The sequence below is a fragment of the Eschrichtius robustus genome, chromosome 12 (assembly GCF_028021215.1).
Source record: "Eschrichtius robustus isolate mEscRob2 chromosome 12, mEscRob2.pri, whole genome shotgun sequence".
Lineage (NCBI taxonomy): Eukaryota > Metazoa > Chordata > Mammalia > Artiodactyla > Eschrichtiidae > Eschrichtius > Eschrichtius robustus.
Genome location: NC_090835.1, coordinates 1,112,437 through 1,126,390, shown reverse-complemented (window position 1 = coordinate 1,126,390; position 13,954 = coordinate 1,112,437). Strand labels below are relative to the sequence as shown.

The following is a 13,954-nucleotide window of genomic DNA, read 5'->3' as shown; positions in this document are numbered from 1 at the left end:
CCATCCGTGAAGTGGGCGGCATGGTCACTGCAGCTCTGGGCAGGTCCGCTTGCTGTGCTTCCTTGTGCTCCGGGAGCTCCTCCTTGTTTGCAGTTTTCAAACCCTCACATTGCGCGGTTTCTATGGCGACTGACATCCCTCCGAGAGGGGAGCGTGGAGGGACCCTCAGAACACAGGGAAGTGAACAGCACGGATATGGGACAGGCGGTACAATCCAGGAGGGAGGGAGCATGACCTAGTTTTACGGCTGCTTCGCTGAGAAGATTCTGGCAGGCGCACTTGACTGTCTTATGTCTGTCGCGTTGTCTTCACCAAGAGCTGTAAAGGGAGGTGACAGGATGCAGCACTTTACCTGGTGAAAAGCTAACGCTTGGAAACAACTGTGAGGGTCAAGGACTTGGGAAAGCCCGAGGAGCTCCGAGCCTCGTCCGTCTTGTTTCTGGCCACTTGGCGAGAAGCGAGGCCTAGTGAGACTCCACGTGCCTGTCCTCTCTTTCTTCCTGGGATACGGCCACAAGGAAGGCATCCTGGCTGTGTGGACAGGCTTTGTGATGTTTGCATCCTGGCTCGTGACTTCTGGCTGTGTGATCTTGGGCACGTTCCTTAACCTCTCTGTGCTTCAACGTCCTAATCTGTAAAATGCGGGGAGAAGAATTCCCACGGTCAAGAGTGCTTGGAAGGGCTTGGTGGGTCTTCCCTAAAGAGTGGCTGGTAATTCTGTGAGGAGACCCCTTGGCTTGGCAGGAGTCAGCCTCTGGTAACTGGTTCTGTTTCCCGTTGTCTTCCAGTCGGCCACGGGCAGAGCGAGGGGGAGAGGATGGTGGTGTCTGACTTCCAGGTTTTCATCAGGGACGTGTTGCAGCACGTGGACGTTGTGCAGAAGGACCACCCGGGGCTTCCCATCTTCCTCCTGGGCCACTCCATGGTGAGCAGACCCCGGAAGAGCCCTCTAAGTCAAGCCGGGCCCCGGCCCCAGCCGCAGCCCTGCGGTGGGTGGAGGCTGAGGGTCCTGGGATGCAGGGGGCCGCCCTGCCTCTGGCCCCATCGCTCTCTGCCTGGCCAGCACGGCCCCCTCTGGGAATTCCCAGACAATTTATGCTCAGGAAGCAAGGGCCAGCATCTTGGAGGCAGCCCCAGAGAAGCTCACCTCCGCCCGTTCCTTCCTGCCAGGGCCCAAGGCGCCAGGAAGGTGCCACTGCATGGTGGGGCCCCAAGGGCACTTCTCCCTGCACGGCCGCATCTCAGGGCGGGAGGGCCCCTCATCAGCCTGTGGAGAAACACAGGTCCTGTGCGTCCTGCCCGTTTCAGAGTCACACAGTACACATGGGAATTAGGACGGGGTTCCAGAGGAAACAAGTCCTTACACGTCATTCCAAATCCCTTGCACCTTTGATATACATTAAACCCCCCAAGAATCAACCAACTATAATCTTTAAATCAGGGCTCTTCAAACTGGCAGCATCCAGGCCAAATCTGCCTCTAGACCCCCTGCCCCAATGGCTGGCAAAGAACGTTTTGAGCTACTTGATTTTGAAATCTGGGTGACTTTTCACTCCCTTCCACCCCGGTCACGGTCGGGCTCTGTTCCTACGCGTCAGTTACCTGCCTGGCCCTTGTAAGCGTGTGTGATTTCAGCCCTTGGTTCAGATACCTTCAGCTTTACCAAATAGCCAAGGCCGCATGCCTTCAGCACCACCCACGTTCACTAACTATTTTTCTTGGAACCTAAATTTCTGGGACCTTTACTGAACCAGGAAAACAAAAAAAGTGTAGCAATCTCTTATTATCATCAGATTTTTTTCAGATCTCATATTAAGGCTGACGGAATGGGTGAATTGGGGGTCTGCCAGCTTTTGGCTTGAAATGAAATAGAAATATGTTATTGTTTAACTTGCAGCCCACAAGCAGGAACCTTATTTAGATCTCTCTGAAATGTTTGCTGTTGGAAAACCCGGAGAAAAAAACATGTGAAAGCAAGTAATTGCAGGTCCAGTTTATCCAACATTTGAGGGTGTCTATTCCAAGGTACCATCCTTGGGGCTCTGGGCCGGGACTGCAGCCCAGCAGGAGACCCGCGATGGGGCAGTTAAGAGCCCACGCTGGCGACGCCCACACCCACATGCTGCCCGTTCTCATTGCAGGGAGGTGCCATCACCATCCTCACGGCCGCAGAGAGGCCCGGCCACTTCTCCGGCATGGTTCTGATCTCCCCGCTGGTTCTTGCCAATCCCGAGTCTGCCACGACTTTCAAGGTAAACGAACTTCCGGTTCCGTGAGACGCCTGCAGCTTCCCTGGCCCCGGGGCGTCCGTTCACAGCTAGAGTCCGGGGGGAAAGGGTTTCTCCCACGATTGTGATAAGGTTTGGACAAGTAGCAAGCATTGTTGTCCCTGGAAGTCTGTAGTTTCTCAAGTCAGGTACTTTTTTTCCCAAAGACAAAAGGAAAATGACTTCCTGCTTGGTGCGTGTTTCGTTGGTGAACGTTAGAAGGAGGAAAGGTTACGCAGTTAGGAATCCAGCGAAGGGGCCTCTGTTAACAAGCCATGTGCTGGGCTGGAGCTCATTTCCGGGGACCGTTGGCCAGCCTCGGCCACGGTATGTGGACAGTGGAGCTGCAGGCAGTTAGTAATGTGACAGCGCCGGCCGCCTTGGCTGTGGTGCTCTCCGTCCCTGAGCACTTTCACCTCTGACCTGTCGGATCCTCCATTCTGTTTTTTTGGCTGTTATGTTCCACATGGCACAACCCGTGGTTCCCGCGTTGAGCTGGGCCTCCTCCCGCTGAGGAAGGAGATGGGACTCGTGGCCTCAGCAGGGCTTCTGGGTTGTTGGCACATTATGCACCTCAGGTTTCAGAGACAGGTAACCCGGTGAGAGTGGGGAATCCCAGCCCCGAGTCTCCCCGAGCAACGGTCAGTCTTCCTGGACGCTGGGGGGCACGGCTGTCCCCGAGCCGGTGCTCAGGACTCTCAAAGGAGCACGAGGGGTGAGTGAGGCAGTGGGTCAGGATCATTCAAGGGTCCTGGTCCGAGTAGAGTAAGCAAGACCAGGATCGCAAAAAGAGGGGGTCCCCACGGCGCGCCGCATGCTTTGATTCGTGGTTTGTTCTGCCCAGTGAGTGCTGGGCACGTGCTGGGCTTACACGTGAATCATCTCCCTTGGCTCCCACCCTCACCCCCGGGAGGGGTCGAGGCCTGCGTTTTACGGTCGGGACGACAGGCTTGGAAGGGACGAGCGACTCTCCAGGTCCACACCCCAGGGTGGTGGGTTGGGATCTGGGACTGTCCTCTCCTCTCCCCATCAAGGGTGTTTTCCCAGAGAAGAAAGTGGGTGTTTCCTGCAACGGATGTTTTCCCTTTGGGAAGAGTCCAGGACCATGGGGATTTTTGGATGAAGTGCACCAGGGGATCAGGGCAGCTGGGCCCCAAAGTGGAGCCCACAAGCTTTCCCCCGAGTCACTGGCAAAGGGGGAACTTCTGGGCCAGGCCACCAGCGTGACCTTCCGAGAGCCTGCCGCTAATAGATCACCTTGTCAAATCAGGAGCCAGCTGTCCCCGGGGGGATGCAAGTCTCCTCTCATTAACCAAGACAAATGAGATTGCCCGTTGCCCCCAGACCAGAGGACACATCCTCCCCACCGTGAAATCTGTTGCTGCTCTGGGCTTTGGCAGTTCTGACTGACATCCTGTGATTCGTCTGCCACCCCCGGACCACGGGCTTACCCTCCACGTCCCGCCTGACAGCCTTCTGAAGCAGTCTCACAGAATCTTTGTTTAAAATTTAATTGACACATTCTTGTAATAATATGTCTGTACGGTTCAAAATGTGAGAGAGGGAAAGGGCATGAGTGGAGCCTCCTCCCGGTTGCAGGCGGGCAGCCAGTTAGCAGAGTTTGTGCATCTCTGCGGGTGCGCACACCCCAGCGGGTCCCTGTGTTTCACACACAAGTGGGAACACGCTCTCTGTTGCTTCCTGTTTTGTTCTTTTGGTGGCCTCTTTGTTTTTGTGGGGGGGGTTTAGTTTGGTCATTTTCCTTTGTGATACCTCTTGGTGCATAGGACTAGGAAAGGCCTCGCTGCAGGCCTTGGGTCAGGTGAGGCCCAAGGGGGATGGCCCTGGGTCAGGTGAGGCCCCCTATGGGGATGGGCCTGGATCAGGTGAGGTGCCCTGCAGGGATGGGCCTGGGTCAGGTGAGGCGCCCTGCAGGGATGGGCCTGGGTCAGATGAGGCGCCCTGCAGGGATGGGCCTGGGTCAGATGAGGCCACCTGCAGGGATGGGCCTGGGTCAGGTGAGGCCACCTGCAGGGATGGGCCTGGGTCAGGTGAGGCCCCCTATGGGGATGGGCCTGGATCAGGTGAGGTGCCCTGCAGGGATGGGCCTGGGTCAGGTGAGGCCCCCTGCAGGGATGGGCCTGGGTCAGGTGAGGACCCAGTGACTGGCCTTTGGGTCTTCCCAGTGGTTCACTCTTACAGACCCCAAAGACAGCCTCCTGGAGACCACCCTGGCTGAGGGGGAGGAGGGGACCCTTCCCTGGCTGGAGTCACACTGTCAGGGCGCAGAGCACAGGGCAGTGTCCTGTTCTGTGACTCTTCTCCCAGAGCGAGGCTCCTTGACAGGTCACAGGTTTGTTTCATGGCAGCCAGTTCCTGATGGAGAGATTTTGAAAATCATTATAGCCAGCAGCATGAGATACCCAAGGCTTGGAGCACAGACGGGCTTGTGGAAGATGACAGCTCCCCGCTCCAAACGTGAGAATGCCAGACCACCCCCCACCCCAGATCCCGCACATCTGGTTCTTACTCCATTTTCAACAAGCTGGGGTATATTTAGCCTGGGGAAGAGACAAGGACGACAGAGTCTCCTGGCCCCAAATGCTGTCTGTGTTCAGATCGTGGTGGAAGCAGGAGAAATTGAGAAACAAAAGCCCTGTGCATCAGAACAAGTCTCAGTGGTTAATGGGAGGTTTCATGGGGATTGTCTCATGCCCCCGGGCATGCTCTGGGGAAGGCAGCACTGCAGCCAGCCCTGGGGACAGAGGGGAACCCTTGGGAACAGGTGTCACACCCTGAGCTCGCCAGGCCTTGTCCCCGGGCTGCAGGTTAACCCAGTCCTTTCTCTGGGGAAGAACCCGACATCCCCCTGGATTTCTGCCCGGGGTCAGGGCGGGGACTCAGCCTGCCCAGAGGGTAATCCTCTAAATGACCTTCTCTGCCTGTTGCCTGGAGGCTGTCCCCTGGGGTCAGGTCCGAGATGCGGGAGCCATCCCCAGTGCTTCTGGATGCTTCTCCACCCCACCCCCCGGCCCCCGGCCCCGACCGCCAACCAGGGCGCCTGGCCAGGTGGGGCTTGAGTGGCCGCCGTGTACCCAGCACTCATGCCAGACACGTACCATCTTATTTCCGCCCCCCCGCTTCCCATTTACAGGCGAGGAAATGAGGCCGATTGTCTCGCTCAAGGTCAGCGTGAGCTCTGGCTCAGGCGGCAGGCGTGGCAGGATGCTCCCTTCACCCCGAAACTGCCCTGGATCAACTCTAGCCCACTTCCCGTCTAAATGTCACTCTTCTGCTTTTAGTCACCAGAGTCCGGAAGGCCCTGGAGCAGAGGGGTGGAGAAGGGACACGGAAGGGGTCTGGGGAATGGCCACTCATTCAAACTTCAGGTAAAGTTAGACTCAGGAGCGAGGGCTTAGCTAGGTCATGAACTGGCCCCTGAATCTGGCAACAGTGATGCTACCGGGGGTGTTGTTACCTCTGTGAGGCATGCGGGCTTCCTGTTGTCTGCCGGGAGGTGCACTCTCCCCCACCCCAGAAACTCTGGGCTGTGTCCCGGCCATGCTACTCCTGCGCCCACGGAGGCCTGCACTTCTGGCCTCCTGTGCGCGGGTCAGCCTGTTGAGCTGCTGTAGAAAAGCGAGTGTAATTACTTCCCTCGTGTCAAGTCTTTTAGTGGCAGAAGCTTAAAAATGATCTTCGGGAGCCACTAAAACCTTTTGGATCAATAAAGGCATTTGGGCAAGTCACTAGCACGTAAAGTGATGGGGCTGCAGTTAACCCAGGGGCAGGCCAAGGACACGTGACCGTCCGCTCGCTTGCTTGTCGGGGGTGGACCTCACTTCCGGGACAGTCATCCTCTTTTGTAGCTGAGATAGTTTGGGGCTCCAGCTGTCACCTGGTTCCGCAGGTCACCTCCTTCCTGGGGTCCCCACTCTGAATGACATCAGCGTTTGCTCAGTCAACCAAGGAGTGTTGGTGGAGCTTCCCCTTGGGGCCGGAAACCAGAGGGCAGTTAGGGACGAGCTCTGGAGGAATTAGGTGTCACGCAACCACCTAGCAGCCCTTCAAGCTTCGTTTCATTTTCTCCATTTTAGAAATGGAGACACTGAGGATCATAGACCTTCTCTGGGATTCAGAACCAGAGTTCGAATCCCACTTCGCCCAGCTCTGAGTCTCCAGGACCGATTCCCCCACTTCATTACCTTTCGTTTCCAGGGCTGGGGTCCAGCGACTGTGTGTCAATCGTCATGGGTCTCGGCCCCCAAATTGTCCTCAGGCGATGTGCCCTGGGGCCCTGTTTAGTCGGGGTCACTGGGACCTCTGTGGTGGCACAGACCTGACTTAGCCTGTTGGACTCACGATGAGGGTGGGTTCTTTCCTCCAGGGGGCCCGGCAGGGGTCGCCCCTCTCCTGAGCTGGATCCGGGGCTCTCTCCACCCCCTGCAGGGTTGTCCGAAGAGTTCGGAACACTTACTCAAAATGGCGTCAAGATCTGTAATATCTTGCATTCCACTTCCTTTTTGGGTGAGCCACTGCCCCTCACTCCTCGTCTTCCCGTGGACACAGGTGAGGGGCTCTCACGGTGGATGGCGCTGGGGGAGGTCATGTCAGGAAGCAGCAGCAACCTGGACAAATTGATGTTCCGGGCGTGGGGTCTGCTGGGCCCCCTCGGATCCCCCTGCTTCCTCACCACGTGACCTCAGCACCCTCCTGACCCTCGTCTTCCTTGATCAGCCACTCCCGCTACTCAGTTTTCTGACGGAAAAGCTAATGAAATAGACAGACCCTAGAAGAGCAGCAGGGAAAGTGAGCGTCTCGAGCAGCCGTTCAAAGCATCCTTCCCCGCGTGCCGCCTCTTTTCCTTCTCTGGTCTTTGTGGGGAAAAGGCTAAGAAGCACCTGATTTTTTTAGCTGTGACATTATTGCCATCACAGGTTTGTCTCTACCCAGTTGAGTCTTGTTGGAAATGTGGCCAGAATTTACTGTGCTGGTTTAGAAAAAGAGCTGAGGGTCGGGGTGGTGCCAAGATCTCTCACTGTGGCTCCTTTGAAAGGGAGGCTTACACGTCAGGTGTGTCCGTGTCCCTGGTCCTACGCTGTGGGGGTCGGGGACACTGCACCGCCTGGGCCACAGCTCAGACCAGGTCAGGCAGAACCTCTCAGGGTGGTGCTTCTCTGACTCAGGCTGCCTGCCCCTCCACCCTCAGGGCGCACACGAACGCCGGGGGTCCCGTGAAAATGCAGAGCCTGACCCCTGGCAGCTGCCGGTGCTGCTGGTCTGAGGACCACACGTAGAGCAGGGGTCATGGAACGTCAGGAAGGGACAGGGCCTGATGGGGGCCACGCCCGCTGCCAGTACACCAGCGGGGTGCAGGGAACAGGACTTCAAAGCCAAGCGCCGTCTTCCTGTGGAGACCGGGGGCTCAGGGCCATAGGCTGTCGGAGCTGCAGCAGGAGAGTCCCCACCGGAACTCGGTGATTGTACCGGGACGGGAAGGTGGGGGGGCAGCTGAACTGCTGTGCATTATCTCGTCCCTCCAGGGACCAGACCCTTGCACTGTTCATTTCATAAAGCAAATGCTTGTCCAGAAAGGGCGCTCCTCCTCTTTTTTTCCCGTGAGGCTCTTCTTGAAGCTTCCCATGGCTGCGCAGAGTTCCTGTTAGTGATGCAGGGAAGACCGCTTGCTCAGGGACAGAGGGCAGGGCAGGTTTCCCTGTGGCCCTCTCCTAGAGGCAGCGTCTCCCCTGGCTGCCTCGTGCCCACACCCACCCCGGGAAACTAGAATGAGGACGGCATGAGCCTCAGCCCGCCTGGCCTGATCCTCGTGGAGCCTGTGAGCGGTCAGTGTCTCTTCCTGGGGGTAGAGGCCTTGGCACTTTGGGGTGTGAATGTTTGGGTTGAGAGGTGCCCATGTTGGGAGCAGAGACCGCAAGGGTGAAGGTGAGTGTGACCCTCCATGAACAGCTGGCAGCGTGCCCACGTCCACGCAGAAACGGTGCCCGCCTTGGACAGTGGAGCGGACCCTGTACAGTCTCTGCCTTCACGCCTGCCACGGGGCAGGTGCCCAGGCGGTGCATCCCTGGGCCTTTTTCTGCTGTCGGCTATCTGATCGGGGAGTGGGTAGGAAGCTGCTTGCCGAGAAAGAGCCGTGTCCTTGAGGAGGCCGTGCTGGATGAGGCAGGCAGACGGGCCAAAGTGGGCAGCGGGGTCTGGTCGCATCACACACGGCCTCCCCAGACTCCTGGGCCTGGCAGGGTCACACGTGGAGTCAGCTGAGAGGCTCCGTGTCCTTCAGGAGGCCGTGGCAGGGCATCAAGGACAGCGGAAAGTCTAGGATCAGTTTTACAAGCTTTGGGATCCACGTCGTTTTCCCCAGTAACATTGCCCTTGGGCCGCTGTTGCTGGAAGGGAAAGGGCAGCTGCACCCCAGGCCTCTGCCCCCTTCCAGCTGGCCGTGTGCAGTGGCACTGAGCCTCAGTGTCCTTGTCTGCTACACGAGGGTAAACCCTCACCTCACAGCATGTGTGTCAAGATTAAAAGACTGGGCACCTGGGGTTGTCACTGAGTGGATGTGGGTGCCGTCCCCGACGCAGGGTGCCAAGAGGCAGCACCTGTCGGCTCTGTGATACGCGCCCTCCGCGCAGACCGAGGATTCGCTGCTCGCCACCTTCCGTGCAATTCTAATTTCAGCGTTTCTCAGCTCGCTTTGGAAATAGCATCTTTCATCCCCGGGTGTCTGCACAGCCCGGAAACGGGAGCAGCCCCCCTCTGCAGGCAAGACGTGTGAGATCCAGGTTCACGCTTTTCCTGGGTAAACACCAGATCCAGCAGGAGGGGGTGGGAAGGCCTGGACCTGAGCCAGGACCACGTTCAAGGAGCACGCGTTAAGCACCTACCGTGTGCTGCTGCCTTTGCACACAGTGGTCCCGGGGGGAGCTAAGGGAACAGGCTCAGTGCTGTGCAACTCTGCGTCCACACGCCTGGAGCCACACGACCAGCAGTCAGGTCGGTGTCTCCCTCGGCGCCGTGACCGTTTGTGCCCCAAGGCAGTCGGCAGGTGCTTCCCGACCAGAGCGTGTCCTACCTCGTCTCGGGCGACGGGGTGCTTCTGCTCCTGCCGTGTTTTTTAAGGTCCTCTGAGAGCTGCTTGTGCACAAGCACTCAGCTGGGAGCTCCTGCAGATCATGCAAACTCATGACCCGTGAGGGATCTAGGGAGAGCAACTGCACAGAATCGGGAGCAGCAAAAAACAGATGTGGCATCGCGCTGTCACCACGCAGCCTCCCCTCGCCCGGCTCACCCACAGTGGCCCAGAGCCAGACAGTGAGGCCGTCTGGTCGGAGAGAGGAGGGTCCTTGGGTGCCCAGCCCAGGATCAGGCCTGCCTGATGTCCAGTCTGGGTGTCCCTCTCCTTAGCTGGCCCCGTGGGCAGCTGGTGGGGGGTGTCCCACTGCACTCACCCTGACTTCCCTCCCACCTAGGTCCTTGCTGCGAAAGTTCTCAACCTTGTCCTGCCGAACGTGTCCCTGGGCCGGATCGACAGCAGCACGCTGTCACGGAATAAGACAGAGGTGAGTCTTTCTAAAGACCTGGGGCAGCTGGGGCTGGTGGGGTGAGAAGGCACCAGCCCCGGGGGGGAAATCCAGGTTTTAGCTCTGCCTCGGCCGTTTACCACCATTCAGCCGAGGCTGTGTGCGAGGTGACGGGGACTTGAAGACGTGTGAGATGCTGCCTGGCTTCGGGATTGGGTGGGAAGGCGTGGGTGGCATTGCTGCCTGCGCGGCACCCATGTGTGCAGAGGAGCTGACCAGGTGAAACTCTGTGTGTGTCAGCCAGGTCTCTTTTGGTTGTAAGTGACAGAAACCCAACTCAAAGTGATTTGAGCAAAAGGAGGGATTTATTGGTGAGTGTAACTAAAGGCTTCAGGCATGGCTGGATCCAGGGGCTCAGAGTCTTGTTCACCATCTCTCTCCCCACCTCTCATATCCCCTGGTTTGGCCTCGTTCCCAACCAGACTTTCCCCAAGTGGAGGCAAAGCTGGCCACCAGCAGCTTTACATGAGCAACTGCAGTGGAAAGGCGGCACCTCTTCCCAACAAAAGTCTCAGGGCTGGTTCTTATTGGCTGACAGTCTGGGTTATTGGTCCAGGAAAGCGGGCGGCATCAGTCCCACCCAACCTCGTGGCCTGAGAGCAGAGAAGGGCCGTTCTGTTGGGGGGCGGGGTGGATAGGATCGAGGATGGAAGAATGGATTCAGGCCAGGCCACGTGTCCACTGGGTTGGGAGCTGGAGGGGGATCAGAGGAAGGGTTTCGTGGCAGAGGGAACAGCACGGGTGAAGATCTCGGCATGAAGAGCCTATTTGCAGAACAGCCGGTAGTTTGCTTCAGCCACAGTGTAGAGGTGAGTGGCAAGGGGTAAACTGAGGGCAGGTCAGGAGGCACCGCTGTGCCAGGGGTGGGCTACTGCCCTCAAGCAGAGCTCGCTGCCCTCTGTAGAAGCAAAACCAGCCCAGGAGGCGTAGCAAGCAGGGTGAGGCGGCCTCGGGGGAGATACGCTGGGGGTTGTGCGACGTCACCGTCACCGCCTCTGGGACCAGACACCAGGTTCAGCATGAACGACGGTGCACCTTGCCGCCAGGTCCATGCAGAGACCGGGGTTGGTCTGTGAAGGTGCTGCTCGGTGAACCAAGCCCCTCCCCTTTAGTGAAGGGCCAGCACCTCATCCCCTGCCTGTGACGGGACCCTTATGCTCCGTGCCAGGCTTGTGTCACGTGCTCACCCGTGCACAGCTCCCGTATCGCAGGGGAGCAGACTTGAGGCTCGCCCATGTGCCGGCACATGCCTGGGGTCGCCCGCTGACGGGACTAGCCTCAGAGCTTAGGTCAGTGGGTCCCCAGCCCGCTCCGTCTGGGGGGCAGCAACCCCGTGGACGGGCGGCACCCTGGCACCTGGAAGGGGTGGTCCTCAGGGTTGAGCACGTCACTGTGCTGCTCTCCTGCCTCAGCCTCCCACCTTGTGTCAGGAGTTTGAAACCCGGGAGTTGCTGGCTGCCTACGGACCCTGGAAGGTGGAGCGGGTGCCCGGCATCCCAGTGGCCTCCCCCTCTTCCTTGGGGCATGAGCAGTCGGACTCGGGCTTCATTGTAAAGTTTGGCCTCCTGGCCCTTTGAGCCACTCAGAGAGCGGCAACTACATGGGAATCATCCCTAACGTGCAGGAAGGGACATTCACAATCGGGGGTCGAAGCCCAGGCCCCCGAGGGCCAGCTGTTCATGAATGTGGCTTGTGTGGGCCCTGTGCGGGGAGCCTGAGGTGGGCCAGTCCGCCCAGTCGTCCACCTTCCGTTTGAATTTTAATTTAATCTAGTTTTTAAAGTATTTATGTACTTGGCTGTGCCAGGTCTTAGTTGCAGCATGCAGGATCTTTAGTTGCGGCATCCGGGATCTAGTTCCCTGACCAGGGATCAAACCTGTGCCCCTTGCATTGGGAGCGCAGAGTCTTAGCCGCTGGACCGCCGGGGAAGTCCCCAATCTAATTTTAAAAGCAGTAACTCCCAAACCTATATCCTGGGGCCAAATTTGACCCACCAGGGTCAAGAATATTTGAGTAAAGGAAGAAGATTTTCATTCCAAAAGGCAGATCTGTGTGGTGAGAAGGCACAGTGTTAGGACCCAGAAAGACCAAAGCCAATCATGACATGAGTGAGATCAACATTAACCCCATTTCAGAGGTGAGGAAACCGAGGCTCGGAGGTTAAATAATTTGTCCAAGGTTACACAGCCAGTCAGGGGCAGAGCTGGGATCCGAAGCCTTTGATTCAAAGGTCCACGCTCGGACGCCTCCTCCCAGCTAGTATTTACAAGCGTGAAGCTCTTTCTCCTGATTTGTAATTACTGGTCCACACAGCCCACGGCTGGAGACCATCGCTCTGTGTGCAGGATCGCTTGGGAGGGGAGTCGTGTGGGCAGGGCCTCCTCCACCCGCCGCAGCCAAATAATGGTTCTGGCTCAAACGTGCAATTTCCAGAAAAACCACTGATCTGTGCAGCAGCTGTGCTAGGATAGCAGTGGGCTGGAGGGGGGACCTCCCTTTGAGAGGAAACATCGAAGTGCAAATCCGAATTGTTTATCTCACCACCTGAAACTACGTGGGCAAAAAGGAAGGAAAGAAAGATAATGAAATGATTCTAAACCCTCATTGTTTGAAAGTAGCAAATTTCAGAGCTTCTGTCTCCTTTTTGAACTAATGGAAAATTTCATTGAAGGCCTTATGAAAAACAGAAGAGTCTGGGTGAATATCCAGCATGCAGGCTCCCCTTGTGTGCTCATCGCCCCCATCCATGGTGGCACGCCGTCCTGTGTCAGGTTTCTGACGGGCCGGGTAAGCGGGGTGACTCTTTAGAAGCACTAATAAATTTCCCTGCTGGGAAGGCTCTGAGGGTGGACCCCGGCTAGAATAAATAGGAAGCGGGAGCTTCCTGTCCTCGGCATCGAGCATTAGCCCCTCTCCTGCCTTCTCTCTGAGTCGCCCTTTCAACATTCTGCTGAGCTTTAAAAATAGCAATGCCGAGGGGGAAAATGTGTTCAGAAAAGGCACCTCCCAGATCCAACACCGGGTGTCTTAAGGCCCATCTTTAGCTGAGACATTTCCCCTGGAGCCCTGCAGCTATAAAAGCCTCAGGAAGAAAAGAACCATTTGCTTCACAAGCTTACTGAAGTAGGCCCTGGGGGAAGGGGCTGCAGGCTGGGATGCGGGGGGGCCTGGCGGGCTCCCGGGAGGATTCGGAAGTCAGCTGTGTCTCTGGGGAAGCAGGACGTTTGTTTGGGGCTTGATGTGGCAGCCAGGACTGCCAGCATGACACCCTCACTTCACAGCAGCGAGCCCTCAGACGCACAGGCTCCCAGCATGTAGGAGTAAAGGCAGAAATGCCTGGCGTTGTCTCAACACCACCCGGTGCACCGTGTCGCGGCCCTCCGTCTCCCCGTCCACAGCTCCGGGAAGTCAGTCTTAATATCAGTATTTGCATTTGGGAAACTTAGGCCCAGAGAGGGCAAGTCACTTATCCAGGGACACACAGCTACTAAGTAAGGATTTGAGCCTAGGTCTCTCATGTCCGAGCCTTAGTTCTGAAGTGCTGCTCCTGGAACTGAAATCCTGGGAACAAGCAAGCGGCTGCTCGGCCTTTGTTGTGTTTGTCTACACAGAGTCCCCAGTCAGCACATTGGCGTACAGTACTGACATACTAATCATTCCACCCTCAACCACGGGTTTTCGGAATGTGATGAATCCCTCCCACTCTGCAAAGCCTTGAATGTTCTAAATAGTTCTCCGGCCAAGGCCGCCGAGAGGGAGGTGTGAGGAGGAGGTGCTGAGGAGCTCCTGATGCCCCCTGCGCACCATCGGTGACCGTCCGCCCGCTCACAAGCAGGTGCCCTGCTTCCCTTCCAAGCCCCGTCCTCTGGCCCCGTGTCCAGGTCTTCTGCTGGGAACGTCCACTGTTTATATATTGAGGCAGTTTGTCTTCTAGAACCAAGTCTCTGTTCTCTGTAACTGTGCTGGGACGCCCTCCAAGCATCTCCTGGCTGGTATACATTCATGCCTGCCAGCCATATGGTGAGTTCCGGGCACCCAGGGAGCTGAGAAGGGGCCAGCTCTGCTCCCTTTCATTTCTGTGGTGGGCTCCGC

The 13,954-nt window shown here is 57.5% G+C and overlaps 1 protein-coding gene across 3 annotated transcripts in view; it reads left to right on the top strand.

The window, feature by feature from the left end:
* Positions 1-13,954, top strand: part of MGLL (monoglyceride lipase) — a 103,312-nt gene that overhangs the window by 76,813 nt on the left and 12,545 nt on the right. For 2 of the 3 annotated variants that reach the window (XM_068558960.1, XM_068558958.1), the window contains exons 4-6: positions 789-925; positions 2,142-2,252; positions 9,752-9,841. In XM_068558960.1, the coding sequence (XP_068415061.1) occupies positions 789-925; positions 2,142-2,252; positions 9,752-9,841 (338 nt within the window). The remainder of the gene's footprint in view (positions 1-788; positions 926-2,141; positions 2,253-9,751; positions 9,842-13,954) is intronic. The other variant, XM_068558959.1, reaches the window with a different exon arrangement.